Source organism: Eumetopias jubatus, unplaced genomic scaffold (assembly GCF_037043125.1).
Source record: "Eumetopias jubatus isolate StellerSeaLion01/CBP00866 unplaced genomic scaffold, mEumJub1_p1.0 scaffold_5, whole genome shotgun sequence".
Taxonomy (NCBI): Eukaryota; Metazoa; Chordata; class Mammalia; order Carnivora; family Otariidae; genus Eumetopias; species Eumetopias jubatus.
The window spans coordinates 94523804-94545837 of record NW_028274811.1 but is presented as its reverse complement, the minus strand read 5'-3'; the positions used below and the strand labels follow the sequence as shown (position 1 = coordinate 94545837).

At 52.0% G+C, this 22034-nt stretch overlaps 1 protein-coding gene across 7 annotated transcripts in view; it reads left to right on the top strand.

Moving 5' to 3' along the window:
- The window catches only part of KCNIP1 (potassium voltage-gated channel interacting protein 1), a 371320-nt gene that overhangs the window by 25236 nt on the left and 324050 nt on the right, over positions 1-22034 (top strand). The window contains exon 3 of one of the 7 annotated variants that reach the window (XR_015768203.1): positions 1586-5556. The exons of 3 other annotated variants lie outside the window; for them this stretch is intronic. Coding sequence is in view for 2 of the 4 variants with exons in the window: in XM_028102616.1 (XP_027958417.1) it covers positions 17086-17173 (88 nt within the window). In the remaining 2 variants the exon portion in view is untranslated. Of the gene's footprint in view, positions 1-1585; positions 5557-16861; positions 17174-22034 lie in introns of those variants that run through there. 3 more of the 7 variants (XM_028102616.1, XM_028102617.2, XR_015768202.1) reach the window with 3 other exon arrangements.

Below are 22034 nucleotides of genomic sequence, written 5' to 3'. Positions count from 1 at the left end.
ACAGGGGGACAGAAGTACCTAAGTCACTGGGTCTGGGGGAAAGATTAAATAAGACATTTTGGTAAAATAATAGGTTTCAATAAACATGATTTGCTCTCCTTTTCTCACTTTGAACAAACCATGGCCTTGTTGCCTAAAAGTTAAGTTGTACCATTAGAAAGCACCTTCGTGCTTCGCCCCTGTTCTACCAAAGTGAGAACATAGCAAAATCCTGTAGTGTGTCTCAGTTCCGCATTTTGTTTATATTCAAGCTGATATTTCCTGCTTGTGACAATAACAAAAGAAATGCAAAGACCGAAACAGCTTCACTTCCTGTTCCCTCAAGATCCAGCATGACAATCCCATCACCCCAAAAGCAGAACTGCACGTCAAAAGGGTGGCAGAGGAAGGAAGGCAGTGTGGCCTCTCCGAGGCTTGAGCAGCGCAGGATGAGGCAAGAGAGCTGGGAGCTCCAGGAACTGCATCAGACTGTGCCTCCCAGGCCCTGCCCCCTGAACCTGCCTTATAAAGTGTCTTCCCGACCAGAGCGGAGCAGGTTATTTGGCTTCACGCAGCTGAAGTATTTTTGTTCTCCTTTAGTTGTTTTTTTCTTCTTGCAAAAATGTCCAAATGGACTTTGGTCTACACCAGAACTTTTCCTAGGAGGCCAACTGAGAACACACACATACATACATGCTCGCACCCTGGTCCTAGTTCCTCACCGCTCCCCCACCCCTCAACCCCAGGAAGTAGGTTTCTCAACCAGCAAGGTCGGGTATGAGTCACAGGCAATTCCATTTTGTTTGGGGGCATCAGACCGCCCTCTCTGTCTTGGGGTCAAAGGAGTTGCTGAGAAGGAGGGGTGGTTCTGACCTGGAGGGAAATTCCCACATCTGTACAGTGGCTTGGAAAGATCTCAGTCCCTTTGCTCATCTGTCTCAAGGGGCAAGGATGCCCTTGTTGCTGGTAAAGGTGCATGCTCCCAGGATGAGGCTTGGGTCTGGGGTTGGGGCCGCTGGTGCGCTGTGTGGACAGTGGCGGAGTGCGGGAAAGGGGGCTGCTATAAACTGAGCCGGGGGGCTCTACCTTGGGAATCAAGCCGAGGATGCGCATGTGTGTGCTCACATTCATGTGCAAAGGGAAGGCATGGGAAGGGAAACTGAGGCCCTTCTTATCTGGCACCACAGCTAGTTACTGGTGCTTTCACACTTCCCTTCAGGAGCAGCTGCCTCTGGGGAGACAATCAGTGAGAATTGCATGGCATGCTCCCACCCTGTCTGCGAGCTGCCTTCACCCAGTCCTCTCCCCCACCCTCAGTCCATGAGGGAATGTGGTGAGGTCTGTTGTTCCCACAGTTTCTCTCCCCTCAACTCAGCTCAGACGAAGCAAAGAGGTGGGTCAGGGGCCCTCTCTCCAGAAAGCATCATGGTGATGGGAGGGGAAAGGGGCCTGAGGGGAGAGGACCCCCAGGATCCATGAGGGGTGTTTCCACGGCTCCTTGAAGGTGGGGAAGATGAGTCTTCAGGAAGGCTTGGATCAGGCATCTTCCGCTGTTTTCCTTGCTCTGGTGAAAAGGTGCTTCCCTGCTCTTCTGATCCACCTACAGGCTTTCTATCATCCTTGAGAGGGATGGAGAGGAGAGAGACAAACCAAGCAAAGCCAACAGACTCCAAAAGCATCCATAGCTCTGCTCATGAGTGCTGCCCTGCGGACCAGCTCTGTCTGCAGCCCTTCCATCCGGGACCACTCCGAGGCTGCGACAGGGCTGTTCTGGTGACTGAAACCCAGTCACGGAGGCTCAGGGTGGGTGGGTGCCCAGCCGTTCATCCCAGACAAGAGGTCAGGGCAAAATGGCACTGGCCAGACTGACCACAGGAAGAAGAGAAATCCAGACGGTCATTCAGGAAACAGAAGACACTTCATAGGACCCAGAGATGGGGCAGGCGCCTACACCTGCCTTTTAGGAAAAAAGGGAACATGAAAAACAGAGGTTGTCAGTGAGGGTTTATCAGAAAAGAAAAGGTCTTCTAGCATATGGCCCAGGGTGGGGACGTGTCAGGGGCCATTTTGAGTTTGAGTTCTGGTCACCGTCTTTTCCCAGCCCAGGGCCAAGACTGCACGATGGCCTCTGCTCTACTAGCCAGGCACTGTCTCAACGTTTCCTCCGCCCCCAAGGCACAGAGCTCACAAGTGCTTCCGCTTAGAAAACCTGAAACCCAAGAAATGTGAGAACCTGCTCCCCTGGCCTTGGCTTAACTGAGGTTGGTTGTGCTGACCCTGGCAGAGGGCAGAGCAGTATGGCTCCCTTCTCCCACCACCTCCCCCACCCCTGCCCCCCAGGCAGTCCACAGCTACCGGAAATGCTCTTTAGCCAAAATGTGGCCTTTCTCCAGGGGTGGCAAGCTGCAAGCCTGATTAGCTCCTGAGCCCTCAGCTGGCCTAGGTGTTCAGAAGATTCTGAGGCTACTGCTTTGAGCATCAGGGCTGTGGATTTTGCCAGGAGAAGCCCGGGAATGCACAGGGGGCTGAAGCCTCTCACCTGGGGTCTCCCCCCAACCCTTATATGGGGAGGCCAAGAGAGGGGTGTGAGGCCTCTCCTGAACCCTCCATCAACACCCTTGTCCCCATGTAGATCCTGCCTGGCCACTGCCACCTGCTATGATTGTACCTTTTCAGCAAAGTGGCGTTGCAGCGTTGTTCATGTCCTGAAAAGAACAGGAATCCAGTGGCAGTGCTCGCTCCTGAGGAAATGTGCTGTTTCTCTGGAAGACTGCAGAAGCCCCAGACGCATTTGGCATGCAAAGCTAAATCAGCAGAACCGCAGGGCCAGTTCCGTTCGCTGGAAGAAAGAGGCTGCAGAATGTGGCTTTTCAGTTCCTGGGGCTTCAGGAGCTCCAAAACTCCCTTTCTCCCTGTCCTTGCTGCGCCGCCATCAATCATGGAGAAAACTTGGCCACCTCCTATTGCATTGAGGTTTCTGCGTCCTCAGTTTACAAGTCAGTGAAGTGGAAAACCTAATTTGAACTCTTTACCTACGGTGTGAGAGGGAGAGGGGTGACTCTCGTGGGCTTTCTGCAGCCTCCTTCCCCCCCTCCGTTGCCCTCTCTCTTTCTCCCCTGTTTTTGCTTGTTCTTTCTCTTTTCCTCCCATCCTCTAGGTCCTCTGGCCTCTCGCCTCTCTGCTCCCCTCCAGGCAGGAAGACCAGAGTCTGCCTTTTTCTGGTTAAAAAGTCCTACTTTGCAGAAGCATAGCCAATTTGTGATCCTGCCCTTTCCAGCTGGGGATGATGTTTATTTACATTTAGGAACATGAGGAAAGAGGCTTAGCTGTGACTTTCTGAGGCCAGGGAAAATTACAGCGATATATAAAAGGGTTTGCCCTCACCAAGGTGCTGAGCTGGTACTGGGCTCAGGAGGCTGCAGGGCTTGGGGAGGGCTGTGTCAGAAAGAAGGAGGTCTGACGCTCCTTCGGACTTCAGGGACTTCCTCAATGCTCCCAAGCCAAGAAACAGGGAGAGAAGCAAAGAGGGAAAGAGAGAGGCAGAGCAAGACACAGAAAGACCAAAAATCAAAAGGGTGAAGGGAAAGAAAAAAAGTGATACAGTTCTTAAATATTTTTAAAAATCATTAATAAGATTTGAAGAGGGCAGAAAGGGTTTAAGAGGGCTTTTTCCTTATTTACTACTAAATAAAAAACCCCCGCAGCAGGTAACTGGCGACCCAGAAAAGGGCAACCCTATAAGAACCAGGACCAGTTAAGCAGCAAGATCCCCAGGGCCTTTGTTCCTGTCCTATAAGACGACTTATAGGTTTAAGGCATTTTCCTGGGATGCAGGGTGGCCGAGAAGTACAGTATACCAGACACAGGAGCTTGTCCTAGCAGCCCAGGACATGAGTTGATCTGTCTGGGGTGCTTCATGTGCCCTTGTCCCCTGCTGGGGACCTACTGTCTTACCCCTGTCCCAAAGCCGGAGATGAGGTCATAGAGGGGGACAGTGGATCCGGGATCATACAGCCCCCACTTGGAACCTTGGGTCCGTAGCTAAGGAGTTGTGCATCTGAACCAAATCACCTAATCTCTCAGAGACTTGGTTTTCCCATCTGGAAAATGGGGGTATTAATATCTCACAGCATTATTATAAGACTTGTTAATGATATTAGTGTACTATTAGCAAGGAAATAGGTCATGGTTTCCCCACGTGACCACCATGCATTCAGCACTGCACTGAGTCTGGGCTTTACATCCATGATCCCAGCTGGTCTTCACATCATCCACTAGGTGAGGATCACAAAACACTGTCACTCGTTACATGACACACAGAAAGGCAAAGCCAAAAGCTACCGTTGACAGAGAGGCTCCGAAACCCCTCCCCGTTAGCAGCCAACACATCATCGGCGACCAAGAAATGTGAGCTTCCTCTCCTTGCCCTGCCTGTCAGCTTTTTGGTTTTCTCTTTGGACAGGCCCACTGCCTGCCACCAGAGCCCAGCCCTGCACAGCTGCAGAGCCCTGGAGAAGCAGCTCGGTCCTGGCGGGGGTGGGGAGGCTCCTAGTCCCAAATCTATCGGCCAGTAGCTGGCTAAGTCATCTTGGGCAAAGTCATTTCATTTCTCTGTGGCCTCAGATTCCTCATCTCTAAAATGGAGATGAAGGTGATGGGATGGGTCCTCCTGCCCAGACGGGCCGTTTCGAGGACCTAGGGTAGGGAAGCCCTACTACTAGTCCAGGGAGAAACCACAGCTCACCGGACAGGCACAAATCCCTTCCTCTGTCTCAGCCCATCCAGGAGCCTGGCTTTGATCCCTGGACCCCGGGAGCCCAGACCAGGCTCTGGCTGCATCCAGACTTTGGCGGGGGAAGAAAAGGGCCACACACCAGGAATTTACTCAAAGCTGGGATGTAGGCCCCCCCCCCCCACTCTGTTGGAAAATCAGTCAAATTTCAGGATAGATGAATAGGCTAAGGGCTCAGATGCATGGGGCTTCCAGTCTCTGTTCTGTCTCTCGCTAGCTATATGACCTTAGGCGAGTCATCATCCCTCCGAGCCTTAGATTCCTCTTCTGTAACATGGGAATAAAACTAGTGGTACCTCCAAGGGTGGCTGTAACAAGGCTTGGGAAACACCCGGCCCAGCCTCCAGCACATAGCAAATCCTCCCCCAAGCCTCTGCCCTGGCTCCTGTGCCTTTGCAAAAAGCCCAGGGGGCTGTGCGCTCTGACTTCCTGCCCCCACCAGACGTGGGGTCTCCCCCTACCACCGCTGCCCGCCACCGAGCGCAAGGGCCGCTTACAAGGTACATGAAACTGCGCTTGAGAAATGAAGGCTCTGTGATGCTCGTGGATTTTCTATTTAAATTTACTGATTCCCTAATTATAATCTCAGCAAGAAAGAAGACCAAGGACCAGCGGAGTTTGTCGAGGAGCAATTACTGGGCAATTTTCTTTTTCCCAATGGAAGCAAAGGGAGGTGGAAGAGCAGGACGAAGGACGGAGCACAGACTCCCTACCCTGCCCCTTTATCTAGGCTTAATGTCCTCTGCCCATTGGAGGCAACTCAGCACTTCCCTCGGAGGGCAGGGCGTGGGAATGGTGCTCGGGGGCTGGTGGGGGGATAGGGGCTGGCACTGGGGGAGCACGGGGGGAATTACCCATAGACTTATATCTCTTTGGCCTTCCCCTCTTTCTTGAAAAGCCAAAGCTCATCCCTTCACTCCTGAGTACGTACCCATTTCATAGATCGTTTTTTTTTTTTCTTTTCAAATTTCCAAAAGTAGAAAGAACACTTGCTCGGAAATACCCAAAGAGCTTGCCAAAGAGTCAGGCCCCAGAGTCTTAAGTACAGAATCAGCCTCTTCCAGCTGGGGGTGGGCACCGGCTTCAACACTTGACTAGCATGCCACAGTTGATCATCGCGTCCTTGGGCAACTCAATTCATCAGCTCTTGGGTTTCTAAGGTCATAAGCCTTAGAAGTGTCAGACGCAGAAAAGGATGGCTGGAGACTTGCCTTGTCCTCCACACAAAGTGACCCAAAACATTGTCATTTGCAGAATCCCAGATCTGCAAGGACCCTAAGCAAGCAATTTCCAAGCATAAGAGCAAAGCTGTGGAGTCAGATTCATGGGGCTTAAAAATCTGCTTCCACCACCACTTACCAGCAGAACAACTTTGGCCACATGCAGCACCTCTCCGTGCCTCGGTCTCCTCAACTGTAAACATAAGATAATAATAGACCCGTCCTCCTGGAGGACAGCATGAGATTGTGTGCGCACACAAGCACGTGTCCACACACAAACACACACAGATGCATCCCCAGTACCTCTCAGAGTGCCCGGCACATAAGAACTGCTAGGAGTTGCTATTTATTGTTGGGGGTTTACTACAGCCTACACACATACTCATTTAGTCCTCACCACCACCTGTCTGGCAAGTTATGTTTTGGTCCTGTTTTACAGAAGGGGAAACTGAGGCTCAAAGACAGGAGGTAACTGGCTCAAGGTTAAAGAAGCAGTAAGGTTGGAGCCACTGGTTTATTCATAAAATATTGATGGCTCTCCGTGTGCCAGATTCTATTCCAGTCATCGGGGATTTTGTGGTCCACAAGACAGACAATGCTCCTGGCTCTCGGCAATCACATCCAGGTGGAGAAAATTTGGAAACAGTATCATCTGACTCCAGAGCCCACAGGTCTGACCACCGAACTGTCTCCTTGATAGGTGATGGGTCTTATCGTCGTGGTCAAGCCTACAGCTGAGCCTCTCCCATCTCCCGTCCTGTGTCTGGGCTCCCGGGATGCTGTACTTGGTGGCACTTGCTGAGAAGAGCCATGATCTGGGGATGGGGGAACAGGTGGCGGTTGGAAACAGACCACCAGGTTCAGGGTGGGGATTGTAAGTTCTCACAAACTGTGAGGAGAAACTGCACTCATTTTGTAGTCAAATCTAGCATTTGCCGCCTGTGATTCCTGAAAACATTTTCCAGTCTGTTGAGACCTCCCCAATACTAGGAGGGAGGGCCGCCTCTCCCACCCCCAGGGACCCACACCCTCTCTGGTACGGTAGAAGGGCGGCCACACGGGGCCAAGTGGGCTGCAGGCAGGGAGTGAGAACTTGGGCTCCCTCTAGTGAGGCACCGAGGCAGTGCAAGAAACACCTGCATCCTGGGCACAAAACTGCCTCTGCAGGACTTCCTCCCCATCAAGAAAATAACGGGGTTGAGTGAGTCCTGGTCAAAAATGGCACCTCCTGTGGCTGTCAAGGACAGCAACAACTCCCCAGCAGAGCTGTCTGGAATGCTCACTCTTTGAGGTACTTACCTCTGAACCTGGACTTCCCCCAGCTATGTACATAGAGATCCCTGGGTCTAGGCCCCGGCAGCCCCCCACAGGCCTCCCGCTGGAGGTGGCCTCCTCACCAACCTCTTTACCACCCTGAGCACATGCTGCTTCTTCTGCTGGGCCTGTTGGGTTGGGCTTGCCCCTGACCTCAGCCTGCTTATCACCACCCCACCGGGCTAGAGATTGGTCCTGAGTCCCATTTCCAGGCTCAGCTTTGCCTCATGGAAGCCACCCCACAGTATTTTTGGAACCACTTAGCATCCTAATGATTAGCAAACAATTGCAACCAGATGCCTAGGCTCTGCTGAGTCAGCAGAGGTCCCAACAGCAGTGAGGAGCAGACCCTGGCCAGTATGACTTGGAAGGAGTCACATGACCTCTCAGGGCTGCAGTATCCTTGTCTGAAAATTAAAACAAACTACTGAGGTTAAAAGGGACAAAATATGGGAAAGCATTCTGGGAAGTATAATGCACAAGCTGTTATTAGTATTTCTATATGTTTGAAAGAGAGAAGTCAGGTGAGATGCCTTATCTTTTAAGACTCAGATGGGTTTTGTCTGAATGTCCCCCCCCAAATAGTGGACCCCTTCCTCTCCCAATCTCTCCCCTATTATGTATATGGGGGGGTATGGGTAAGGTAGGGTTTTTTTCCCCATTACCTGGACCTCTGAGCACTTGCTTCCACTGAATTAGGCTGCTTTAGGGACCTGCTTGGTTTCCGATGTGCCCTGGTCCTAGTCTACCTCAAATCTATCTAAATTTGTAATGTAGCCCTGCTCCTAATTTTCATTTTTTTTAAAGATTTTATTTATTTATTTGAGAGAATGAGAGATAGAAAGCATGAGAGGGAAGAGGGTCAGAGGGAGAAGCAGACTCCCTGCTGAGCAGGAAGTCCGATGTGGGACTCGATCCCGGGACTCCAGGATCATGACCTGAGCCGAAGGCAGTCGCTTAACCAACTGAGCCACCCAGGCGCCCTCCTAATTTTCATTTTTAAAAAATCTGACAAGTCCCTTGTGGGTTGCCAACTTCACAGGAGACAGCGGGAGTTTACCTCATAACCACACAGACAAACTGAAAGGTGAATGTCGGACATGCATCTTCCTAAATGTACTTTGGCTACTTCTGGCAGCTTGAGGTCAGCCTCCCTCTCCTCTTTCCTAAGCTCTCATCAGCTCTCTGACCCCAATTCCTGCCGGTTCCTACAATAGAGACGTTTAAGTATTTCTTTCTGTGTCTTCGGTCAACCCTTGTTTATCAAGGCAATATTCAGGACCCACATCCCAAGAAAGACAATTCCTTCCCTAAGAGGAATGTAGGTGCCAGCTGATGGGATAATAACTCCTCTGTCCACTGCATTTTCTTTATCTCTGGGCTCCCCATCCACGGGACAGGACCCTGCTGCTGCTGCGGGGATGGGGATGTGGAAGGCCCCAGGGAGGGGCTCCAAGGCCTCTCCTTGTTCTGCTGCACAGTTACTTTCTCAGGGTCCTAGCTCCCCAAGTGGAAGTCAGGGATTCAAACTCAAGCATTGTTCCATCTACATGACAGGGTCGCAGTAAAGGTGTGTCCTGTGAAGGTGTGGTCCGCTGACACTTTGGGGGATGCAGGACCCATACCCTTTCCAACCTAAGCTGAAGCCACATAAAGAAGGGGGCCCAGGAAACTCACATTATGTCTAGTCCTTTGTCCTCCTGCTCTGGTACCTTTGAAGCCCAAGGATACCTCGCTCTCAGACTCCTGGCTGGAGACAGAGACAAGAGCTATGAGTGGTAAGGAGACAAGACTTGCAGTAATTCCAGATTCCAGATAATTCCATGTGAGATCAGAACACCCTGGATGGGCCAGTGACGGATCTCAGGTTCTTCATGTGTGTAGTGGGCTCTGTGGTTATTATAACAACAACAACAATACCAACACCGACTGCAAATGATAATGGCTGCCATTTTTTTGAGCATGTATTACATGCCAGATCCCACCACACATTTCACGGGATACGATAATCATATGATGTGAGTACTGTGATTACCCTCATTTTACAGATGGGGGCAGAGGCTTCAAGGGCTTCCTTTGTCTAAAGTCACACAGGTAGGAGGTGTAGGAACCGGGCTTTTAACCACCACATGGTGCCATTTAATGCTTTGTACAGTTTGCAATTTAGAAATGACATTCTCCTGTATTATTTCGTTTCTCCCCATCTAGGAATGCGCAACCCGGAAGCTCTTTGACAACTGTAGCACAGACAAGAAACTGAGGCTTGCACAGATACAGGGGTCTGTCCGCTTTCCCTTTGCTCGTAGGAATGTGAGGGTGATGCAGAAGGAAGGGGTATTGACTTTGCAGCAGAGAGATCACTGAGGACAGGGGTGGAGGGGGGTCTATGAAAGGAGTGACAGACACCTTCCCTGCCATGAGCAAGCCTACACGCTAGATGGAGAAAAATGACACAAACCACCCAAAAAGGCTGAGGGTGACCTCTGGCATGCCTATTGCCTCTTGCCCTTCCCGGAACACACCAGCTTGGCGCTGGCTTGAATTCCTGTAAGAGTTGAGTTGGTTTTGCCATCTGAGGCACTGGGCACAGAGACAAGTTATCTCAGCTCCACGGTGAGCATCACACCAGAGTATGGGAATACTCAGCACCCCACTACATGCCCTATGCAAATGCCCCACTGTCTCCTGCCTGCCCATTAGCCACCCAGGATCCTGCCAGCCCTTCTGGGCACCGATGTAATTACCAACAAGAGGATGAATATTTAAAGGGACTCTTATTTAACCGGTAAATGCTTCCTCTCCAAATTCCCTCCATCACTGTGTCTGGATGGATTCTAGAAGGACTGTTCTGACTTAGACCCTGAGCTGCCTGAGGTTTGGCCTTGTGAAAGGTCATGTGACCGTTCTCCCCTCTTTCTTGGTATGGGGCCTTAAAGGTAGAGGGAACCAGTCATTCTGGTCTAGCTGTGAACACTAAGGTCAGCTCCCCTATTCTGCAGGAGACCTGGCCAGACAGGACCCTGACCTGTGGGGGGAGGGAGGAAGAATCACAGAAAAAGGGACTGGGCACCCATCACAGATTGCCCCTTTACTCTTACCGACCTCCCACCTCGTTGCCACAGATGGATAGTTTCTTCCCAGAGCCAACCCTACCGACCCTTGATCTCCGACTCCTGGCCTCCAGAACGGTGAGAGATGAGATCCTTGCTGCCTTAAGCCCCTCAGTACAAGGTGATTTGTTACAGCTGCCGCAGGAAACTGACGCCAAGTGGAAGAAGACCGGGGGGGGAGTCCAGAACGATTCCCAGTGTTACAGCCCAGGTGTCCTAGAGGCTGCTGATGTGGTTTGTTGAGCTACAGAATGTCAGAGATGGCATCCGGGCTATTTGCAAAGAGCAGGACCTGGGGACATAGGACAGGTGTACGGTGATGAGAAAGCAGGTGAGCAGAGGCATCTAGAACCCATTGTATCTAGGAATTGGGACCCCAGCCCTAATCTCTGAACTTTGGGGGGCTGTGTCCTGCTTTCAGTGACCCTGGGAGGCAGACGGGGAAGCAGCCCTGACACGTTAGTTGGCTTGTCTTAGAGGGCTCTCTGGTGGTCAGCCGGGAGCAAACAGAGCCCACACCTGTGGCCTTTGGTGTCCAGCTTCAACTGGTTCTGCTCTTTCCGCAATCACAAAATAAAGGGGTCCCCGTGGTGGTCCAGGACTGAGTCCAGTTGTAAGCGTGGCGTGCTGTTGGAGCAAGAGAAGACAGCAATGGGCGGGACGTGTCGACGGGCAGCAGTGGGGTAGCAGTTGGGGACACAGAGGGAGAAGGGGCGGTTTCAAGGACCAACATGGTCTCTTCCCATCTTTGCCTGGAAGCAGCTGCAGCTGCTCACTCCCCCTTCCCGCCAGTTCTGCAGCAAACTGTGGTTCCTCCAGCCCGCAGCTGGGCCCTGCAGACCCGCTAACACAGTTGAGTGCAGAGGCCATTGGACCCCAACACGAGCTGCCCCACCCTCCACACAAATGATCCTGAGGACCTCCAGCCAACAGTGCTGATGAATTTCCATCAGCTCTTAGGCCTCATTTTCCCATAGTTAGAGCAGGGAGAAGACACCAGGTCCAACTGAGGACATGGAGCTGCCATGCCCCTAGAGCAAGGCAAATCCCTCTCCAAGGACCCACTTCTGCAGAAGGGAATTTTTTTCCTGAGACTTAGAGGAAAAATAAAATCTGACTTAATTCTTAGGAAATTGCCTTTCTACCCACCTGTGTAAGCCTGTATTTAAATGCTAATATGTTTGGGCTGTTGGGAGGCAACATTTAATATATTTTCCTGAGCAGCAACAAAAAATCATTTATTTATGAGAATTCTAGACTCCCCACCCTCTCTCCTGAGTTCCTCATCTTCATTTGCACCTACCAGCTGGATGCAGCTCTCCGCAAGACACATGAAATCTGTAACCATCTCCCTCCCCAGACCAGATCCTCTTTATACCTGTCCTGGTTTTGTTTCTAGAATGGCTGGTGGCTTTTGACCCCCTCCTGTTCCCCAGACTTCCTCCAATCAGTCACCAGTCCCATTGACTCAACCCTCTCCCTTGGGGCAAATCATCAAATCTGACAGAGTCTCCACTTTCTCATCTGTAAAATGGGCATAATAGTAATACTGACTTCAGGTGTTTGTTATAAGACCCAGATAATCCAAACACAACACCAAGCACAGTGTCTGGTAACAGACCTACAAATCATGATGATTATTTTTATAATGACCATGACCCTCATGGAATCTGCCCTCCTCATCTTCATGGTTATTCTATCATGAACTGTTTAGTGAGCTCTGCGGATTAGAAAACACTGACTGGTCACAATTTGCTTCAAGTATTTGCATGCTTTTAAGTTCTTAACTTTATACATTTGTCTGCTTGTTTATAGTCTGAGCACACCTACCTCACTCCACCTCTAAAATGCAATTTCCGCAAGGGAAGGTACGCTATCTTATTTACTGGTGTATCCTCAATACCTGGCACAAGGTGGGATTCTACGGTTTTGGAAAGGAAGACCTGGCCTGGCTGGTTATTAAACTACCGACCCCCAGCTTCCAGGGCTCTCTTCTCTGTCCTGCTTGGTGCTGCTGGGCTGGGACTGTGCAAGCCACATTTCTGCTTTGCCAGCAGCCCCAAGATGGGCTCTGCCAGTAAGGGGGGACAGGGAGGAGGGGGCCATGGTCCTTCCAGGCAGCTTCCTGCTCCCACCTGTGTCCCCAGTACAACTAGCAATGGCATCAGGTTCCAGTGGCAGCAATTGGTTAGTTTCTGATACATAGGTTTTGAACTCACAGAGTCAACCTCGTAACTCTCCTTCAGAGATACCAGCATCAGCCAGCCAGCACCCCATCCTCAGAGGACCGGGTCTCAGCCTCAGGGAACCCCTCCTCCAGGCTCCTAGGTTCTGAGAATCCCAGTCCTTTCCTTGTCTGCCTCCTGCCCAGCGCTAGGGCTGGTCCCTGCTTCCTACAGTTACCACCTCTGTGATTCCTCAGTGTCCCCTTCTGCCCTTGTCGGTCCTCCAGTACGCATGTAACAAGTCTTTATATGAAATTCTTGCTGTCAACATTGTGGCTGGAGTGGCTGTGTCCCTGGCTGCATGAGGCTGCCCCTGCGCCTAGCAGAGCCTGTCTCCATCTCCTCTCCCACCGCCACGGCCATGGTCATGGAAGGAACTCCTTCTGAGGACGTTGGTCTCAACTCACTCCATGATGTGTCCAAGAACGAAGGTTTATGATTATAATAGACAGCTGCTTGTCTCTTTCAAGTCAAGGCAAAATATGTTTCACTCAAACTCCCAGTTGCTTTAATCTTGAGCCCTGGTGAGATACGAAATAAATTTCCATGAATTTTTGAGTCAAATGTCAAATGGCCTTAGGCTCAAATTCTGCCTCAGCTGTGTGGCCTTCAACAAGTTACGTTCCCTCTCTGGGCCTGTTTTCTCCTCTATAGAATGGGGAGCATAATAATACTTGCCTCATAGGGTTGTAAGGAGTACGTATGTGAAGGGAGCTACTTGGAGTAGTCGCCTGCGTGTAGAAGGCTCTCAGCGAATGTTGCCGTCAATGTCATCGTTGTGTGGACAGCCTTTCAACCTTCTAAAGGATAGCATGTCTGCCCTCTCTTAGCCTCGCTCTCAGAGAAGTCAGCATACTCTCATGGGCCTAGATGACTTCAGGAGCCCCCATCTGCTTCTCCTCCTGCCTCCTGGAAATGCCATGTGAAGATTCTTGTGAACAGTATCAGGAGTAAGAACTCTGCCTTCCCAAGTTCCTTTGGCTAATGGCGCATCTGTGACAGGGAGGCTGACTAATTATAAACCTGCCGATGATCTAATTTCCCAGGTGCCACCTGAATGCTCCATTACTGTGTGTCCCTTTCTATGCCTTATTTGCAGAATAGTGTGTTCCTTAAGCAGAGAACGATTTTTTCCTGTACTCTTCTATTATGAATTCAGTACTGACACAACCGGCCTTCCTTTGCTGGGAATGTTCTTGGCACACTAAACACCTTGCCCACGTTTCTGGAGGTTCTGCTGTGTGATATTTTGGGTGCCGCTGACCCTCTCTGGGCCTGAGTCGTTTCTCTAACATGGAGAGTTCAAATATTGGATCCTTGCTGAGATCGGAGGAGAATCTGAAAAAGCTTCGTGTTTGAGTTACTACAAGGGGAGATTAAAAATTGGAGCCTGGCCCCAGGATTTCGCATAATCACAAAGGTTTACCTATACAGCCTCTACTTTTATGGAGTGGCTTTAGGGGCCAGGGGCAGGAGTGGTGGCACCCAACAGTGGCAGCAAGTGGACAGTGATAATGACCTTTGCATAGACGGAGTGGCTTACTATGCCAGGCACTATATTAAGCACATTGATTTCATCGAAGCCTCCCCAGATGAGGTAAAGATTATAATTCCCATTTTCCAGAAGGAAAAGCTGAGGCTCTTCTGCTTGCACAGCAGTGGCTAGACTGCAGACCTTAGCATCTCAGGCCTGTCTTTGGCCTTTGCACTTGCTGTTCTCTCAGTTGGAACAGTTATTACCCCCACAGAGCTGTGTGGCTGGTTCGGGTCTCCCTTAAATGTCATTTAATGGAGACAAGCTTTTCTCAGTGACTCTGTAACCTTAGGAGCTCCTGTCCCTATCCACCCACTTAGTGCTCTTTTCCTTCAAAGCACAGTCCTGTATGTAGACACACTGTCTATCTGTCCTTGCACCACAGGAATGTGACCCCAGTAAGCCCAGGGACTCTGTTTTGCTCCCCATTGTCTGTTCAGCGCCTGGAGCCAAGGCCCAGCTAGTCTGTCTTCAACATTCATATGCACGGAGTAAACAGGCCGTTGGTTAAACGCCTGGGGCAAAGGGCCATGCTCTTAACCATCACCTATCTTGCCTGGAGCGGGGAGGGGGGACTCATTCTTGGGATTTGCCAGCTCCCTCAGACCACAGTGCTGTGTCTCTTTCCCCCCATGTTTCCAATGATAAGACTCCAGATTCCGGAGCTGGAGCCCAAACACAAGTCCCCCCTGGACCTCTCCTGTCATCCTGAAACAGATGCTGCCCACAGCCTTCTGGGAGCCCCTCCTCCTGCAGATTCCTGGCCAGGTTTGAGTTCGGCTAACGTCCCTGAAGTCACAGCCATTGTTCCTTCTGGCTTCGCGATCTTCCGTGTCCCTGCCTCCTGTGGGAGGGAAGAGGGAGGCAGCAGGGTCTAGCTGAGAGTTCCGTCCTGCGGAGTTCAGAGGGTGGTACTCTCTGTGGCAAATGGCCAGGTGGCTAGCATCGCCCCCCTCAGTCTTTCTCTCAGCTCTCTCCTGCTCCCTGGAGCCAGGTGGTGATGCTCTTTGTCTGCTCCTTGCCCACCAGGTGTGTTGCACGGTCCAGTTCTTTCCTTCCCCTTCTTCACATCTACCTGCCCTGTGTCTCCATCCCACTAAGATGGCGAAAGGTGAACAAGGTTCATGATGAATCCACTCCACCGTCAGGTCAGGAAGGCACTGAACCTGTGTTGTCTAGTTTGCCTGGCCCAGTGTTTTCTACATCCTGGGACCTCGGTAAATATTCACGCAAATAAGTGAACCAAAGACTAAGTGCCATTAACATTCCCAGATACCATGTGAGTTTTAACTGGAACCTTCTATCCTTTAGGAAAAAAAGAGTGAATAAAGCGGCAATTTAAGCCCTAAGACATCAAGCGCAATGGGGTATTTTCCATCAGGACTCCTCTCTCTGTATATGTTGTGACTCATACCATGCCGGTGAGTCAAGGAGCTCTGTGTTTGTGGGCTGTCTTCGGAGTCTGGTCTTAGAGCTGAAATTTGATGGTGACCCCCCAGAAGGGCTGAGATTTGTTTCAAGATTCACTTCCACGTGACTCATGTAAGATGGGGAAGAAACCAGACGTGGAGCATGAATTCCACTTGTCTGGCATTTTATCAACTGGTAGCCCGTTCTCTGGCTCTCAAGCAATCTATTCTTCTCAAACATCTCAGAGAAGCAGATGACAGGGAGACAAGAGAGGAAGAGAAAGACTGATGGAGAGGAAGAGAAAAACTTTCCCAGGGTTTGGCTTATTTCAGCTGATGGGGGATTTCACTTCTGCTGTTCGTGTGGTCACAGGGCCTCACTGTGATGCTGATGGCCCCAGGAGGACCTTTTGAATCACCAAGGAAAGTAAAGAGCGGACGTCATGGGAGAGGTTCATGCTCTGTGTGGGGGGGGGATGAGATGTCCGCCGAGGTCCCTTCCGACCTGCACAGTCTGTGGTACTGAACAACAACCAGATTTTTTATTAAGCCTATTTGCATACTGGGTTTCATATTTGCATACTGCCTTGCAGGTTTACTTCCGAGTATTATACTGTAATCAAATTGACTTCTCTTCTGGCATTTCTGAGGAATACTTTCTTCATTGAGGAAAGAGCGAATCGCACTCCTACCCGGATGAGAGCGCAGACTTTTGGCCGACTCTGAGTCGGGGCGCTTAGAGCTGGAGGCGGTCAGAGGCATTGGTCTTCCCAGTCCCAGAGGCAGCGAGCCCCTGCTGCTGGTGCAGGGGAGGCCGGAGCCGCACAGCCCTGCTCCCCCGGGGGTCCCACCCAGCCTGACTTCATGATGCAAACCAGGCCGCTCAGCTGCTGCCTGCAAACTTTCCTCCGAGTGCCAAGCGGCAGCTTTCGGCTCTGTGGGGACTTCTCCCACATCCTGATCAGGGCAGGGAGAATTGATCTGTTAGATTCACCAGGAAGGAAAGAGCGGGAGAGCGAGCAGGAGGCTGCTGAGTGGAGTGTTTTTGCGTAGCAGTCCCTCCCTTCTGACTCGAGTATTAATTGCTACATTACCACTGCCATGTAAGAAAGACAGTCGGCAAAGCCTGGGAAAAACCAGCTCCTCCCTCTCTGCTCCGCTCAGCCTCACTCCTCTTTGGTTCCCTCGGAGTGCCCTGTGCCCTGGCAGGACATCCCCAGGCCGGCCCCCCACATCCTGAGGGCCTCCCATGGTGAGGACTTGAGTGGACAGCAGGAGGGGGTGGAGGGAGGGAGGGAGGAAGGGAGCAAGCCTCCTGCCCTGCAGGCTTTCTGGATGCAGAAGCCGGACTCACTGCAGAGGCAGCTGTGCTGTTCCCGGAGCTTCTGGGGTACCTCCGCCTCTCAGGGTTTGCCCAGGCGGGCTCCAAGTTCCAGGGCCACACGAGGTGGCTGCTTTCCCTTTCGGGCACCGACAGCAGAGCCTAGCTTCCCTCTATCACCATGAGCGGCTGTTCCAAAACCTGCAAGCTGGGGTTCGTGAAATGTGCCCAGACCATCTTTAAGCTCATCACTGGGACCCTCACCAAAGGTAGGGAGCCTGGCCTTGACCCTCGTTTTCTGTCTTAATGTGGTCTGGCTGGCCAAGGTGGCAAGTGCCTTGGCATGGCATCTGCGACTGCTCTGGTGTGCCGGGGTCTCGGAGGAGGGCGGGGGCGAATGGGTGGCTGGGAGTCGGGGTTGCTGACAACCTGGGTCCTGGGTCTGAGCGGGCAGGCACCCCGCCAGGGGGCTCAGCCGGCCATAATTGCCTGGAACTTTGGAAATGGATTTGGTGGTGTGTGGCTGATTGGTTACAGGCAGGCAGAGGGACACAAGCCTTTCCAGAGCACTGGAAGCTGCTTAGCGTGACTGGAGTTTCAAGAAGTTATCCAGGGAGTGTTGTGTCTTGTTGATAAAAGAGAGATTTGATGCGGTGGGCTGTGAGTAATTACGCAGAACGGAGCCGCTTGAGGAGGCCAGCTGGAGGTGGCAGCCGGGCGGCAGTCCACCACGCACGCGTGAACGCAGGATTCGTATCCACTCGGGGGGCCGATGCGTCAAGGACTTTCTCTCGCCGGGTCCTGCATTTCTGGGGCTTTGTTCATCGCTCTGCTCTCTTGGACCCCTGTCCCTCTGCGGATGATGTCTGTGTCAATGTCTGTCTTCTCTACTCCTCCAAGAACTGGGGTGGCAGGGGATTGGTAGGTGCAGCTCCCCAGGCGGCAGAAAGGGTGGTTGGGAACCAGACTTGGGACTGTGTACACGCAAGTCAGCCCCAGGATGCGGAAGGGAGGCTGACTTCTCCTCAGGGTGGCTCCTATCTCTGGAACCCCCCATGACACCGTGCCAGGGAGGGTGAGGCATTCGGAGAGACTCTGGCAAACTTTTTGGAGATCAAATTTGGAGAGAGAGCAGCAGCATGGTGTGGTTTCACTGGCTGAAAAAAGCCTTTAAATATTCATGCCCTCTTTCAAAAGGAGCAAAGAGTGTTTGGAGGAGATGCACTGGAAGCAGCAGGGCCGGGTATTCAGGGAAGGAGGGAGGGCCAAAAAACCTTGGCCAGGATTTTTTTAAATGACAAGGAGGGAAGATAAAGGCTGAGTGTGGCCCGCTGTGATGACTGGGGCACAGGTGTTCTGGGCCCAGGAGGTCTGGCCTGGGGCAAACTGAAAGGCCACTGTGGGGCGGGGGGAGGGATGGTGAGGTCTGCCAGCTCCTTTCTCAGCCCTGTCATCACCCCTGTTCTGCCTGCACAACACTTCTCAAATGGGGCGCTGCGCCTCCAGGATGCCCGGGGAGAACAACAGCCCAATGCTGAGGGTCAGGCTGTGGGCAGATTTCCTGGGGCCCATGTGGGATGGACAGAGGTGAGGAGCTGAGAGCCAGGATTAGAGGATGCCGCAGAGTCCTCCCCACAATTCAGTCCTTCCAAACAGGATTTTCTTCCCATGTCACGGGCTCCAGGATCTCAGGGAACGTGGGGTGAGGTTCAGCCTTTGCTTCCCAGAGGTTTAGCAGAAAGAGCTTTGGCCCACACTCGGGAAACTGAGGTCTCAACTCTGGCTTTGCTCCCTGTGCTGGCCTCAGCCTCTCTGAGCCTTAGTTTCTTCATCTGTAAAATGAGTCCATTACCTGCAACCGGTTTACCTTCCAGCATTGTTGAAAGGCTCCAGGGAGGCTGAGACACGGGATCCCTCTACGGACTGTGTTGCAGTGACCAGATGGGAGGGACCTGACAGCTCAGGGACTGAGGTGGGCATGGGTCTGGAGAGGGTGACCTAGGCCATGCCATCTGCAGGAACAGGGTCAAAGGCCTTCAGTGTAGCTGGATGCAGGTGGGTCTGTGCACTCCAGGCAGCTCCAGAGGGGGAGAGACCACAGCAATAGAGTTAAGTGTGAGAAAATGAGTCAGTCAGGGAGAGAGGGAACGTGCAGAGGTGTGTGTGTGTGTGAGAGAGAGAGAGAGAGAGACAGAGACAGAGAGAGAGGATAGATGGCTATTTGAATAAGTGAGCAGGAAGATATTGTCTTTTGCATATTTGCCTACAATCATTTGCTTAAGATTTTATTACTGAGCACCTACCCTGTGCCACGCTAACTGCTGGACACTAGACACGTGGAGAATATGACACAAGTCCTCCATCAAGACATGTGCACTCTGGTGGGGCACAGGCTGAACACCAGACACGCTGAGTGCAGAGATGGAAGGAGGCTTGGGGGCCAAAGAGAAGCCTGAGGCAGATCCAGAGGCTCCTCCAAAAGTGGCATCAGCTGAGATGAGAAGGGGGGCAGACTGGGCAGGAGGGGGCAGGTTGGCACTAGCAGAGGGAGCAGCCCTGGAGTCATAACCTCTGCAGAGAAACCAGACTGCAGGTCAGGATGGCACCTCTCTCCCCTCAGAATTCCAGAGACTAGGATCCATGGGACACAGACAGGGACCAGCACGGGGGACCTAGTGGCCACCTGGACTTCCTCCGACCTGCATCTGTACTCAGTTTCCTATAGCCAGGGCTCAGGGAGGCGGACCGTGGTGGGCACCGGGGCAGGATCGTGTCTCTCCACTCTGCAGAGAGCACCAAGTGTTTACATGGCCCTGGCTCTGTGCCAGGCACGTGCTGGGAAACCGGTGTTCTGCCCAACCCAGGTGTTTGCTAAATATTTGTTAAATAAATGACCATGGGAGCAGGGCCAGGACCGGAGCAGGGGAGCAAAAAAGGTCTTTCTTATGCATAGGCCAGCCCTAGGTGACTATAGATTAGATCCTACATGGACACATTACAGTAGTTTAATGATTGCTGGGTTTAATTGTGATCTCACTTACTCATTACTCATTGCACAGGGTCCTCGAATTGCAATAATCCAACCCTTAGACGGATTTTTCTTTGTCCCTTTCAGAATTGAGGAATGTAAAGATTCTACAGGACCAGGCATCTCCTGCTGGTTATGGGGGCAACTCATTATTTCCTACCTGCCCGGGGAATACCCAGAGAATGGGGAGAGCCCAACACCACCCTTCCCTGTCCTTCCATTCCGGGACCACAGCCACCTCCCCCTTATTTTAGCAATCCCCTCTCCCACTGGTCTAAGCTGCTGGTGGCCCAGACTTTTCTCACCAATGCCCTTTGCAGAGATGAACTGATCAGGTCCTCCTGCTCACACATCTCCTTGACCTTGAGCTTTTCCTCCATAGTTCTGATCACAATCTGTGATCCATGTTCCTTTTAAAAACATGTTTGCTAAAGGCTGTCTTCCCCACCGGACTTGAGCTCTGTGAGGGCAGAGATCACATGGGCTTTTCCTCATCACTGCGCCCAGAGCAGCTTGGCCAGTGCTGGGCCCGGAGTGGCTTGCTTTGCTGACAGCATGAAATGATCGAAGCAGCACCTCAGGGCGCAGACGTCCGCCAGGGGTCCTGAGAGGAAGTGTAGAGTGGGAGCTTTCCAGGACGCACCATGCAGGCCCGTCCCGGAGGTGCTCAGTAAACACTCTCTGAACTCTGTCCAGCTGCAAGACCCAAGTCTGTGGCCAGAGGGTGAGCCTCCAGCCAGCCAAATGGTTCAGAACTGTGCCTGAGCTTTCTCGGTGTCTCAGGAAGGGCATTTACTTGTCCCCCAAGAAGGGAGGCTGGGTGGGGGGACATCCAGCACACCATTCCAGCTCCTTCAGCTTGACCCTGATTTGTTCTACGTACTGAATTTCTCCAAAATTTAAAGAACGAGTTTCTCTTGCTTTAAAAAACAAAACAGAAAAGTTCATAAACCACTTATGCAGTGGAAAGGACAGTGGGTTGCCAGCCTGGGACATTCTCAGGTCCACTGCACAATGTCCAGGAAGTCTTCTGCAGGGTCCCTCACCTCTCCGGCCTCAGTTACCTAATCTAAAAAATGGAATCACAATGCCCTCCTTATAGGATTAAACAAGAGAGCTCCCTGCATATTAAGCACTCGGGAAATGTTTGTTGATAGGACTGCAGTTCCCCAGGACCCTGAGTCCTCAGGGCAGGCACTCCATCTCACTAACTGCTGGTTTCTTCAGAGCTGGCCCAGACGCTGAGGTGGTCTCTCTAGAATATTCTATTCCCCTCTCCAGAACTTGCTTTCCTAAGGTCCCACCTAGTGCTAAGATTGACCTTTGAGTCCTTTCCCACACCTGATTCTCTTATTAGGAGTTAATAGCGTGACTCCCAGAGCCAGGTCCTCCCAGCTCTTTAACTTAGCAGCAGCCCAGCTCCTGGCTGAGACCCCCAGTTAACCCCAGGGTCTGGGGAACCTGCCTGGTTCTCTTCCTACACAGCCAGCTCCCTAGCCACTTCCCAGAGACCCTGGGGCCGCGGGTGGGAACCCAAGTCGTGCAGGCTCCACTGTGGTTGCAGAGATTTAAACCCATCTCCTTCTGCACTTTGGGAACCCATCTATCACCCCAGACACAGATGGCGAAGCCAAAGCCAGCAGGAGGGAAGAATTCAATCCGGGAGAGCTTCTAGCTGTCCAGGCCACCCGCACGGCAGCAAGGTGGGGAGGGGGTAGAAGGGCTGACCTTGTGAGATTTATCACAAGGACAATGCCCTGGAGCCCCGACTCCCCTCCCCCACCCGGGCTTTCTCTCTGTGCTTCGGAGCCATCACACACACACACACACACACACACACACACACACACACACGCACACGCACGCGTGCGCGCGGTTCCTCTTGCCTCCTCTTCTGGGGGAACTGACCTTGAACTTGGCTCTGCCTTCAGGCAGGCCCAGCTTGAGGCTCAGCTCCGTTATCTAACAGCTGTGTGAGCTTGGGGGAGGTATACAACTTCCCTAAGCCAAGGCTCATCCCTTTTAATTGGAGGTAATAACAACACCTAGTGCGAAGGTTGTTTTGTAACTCAGTGAGGATGACGCGAGTGGCAGGCTGCGGC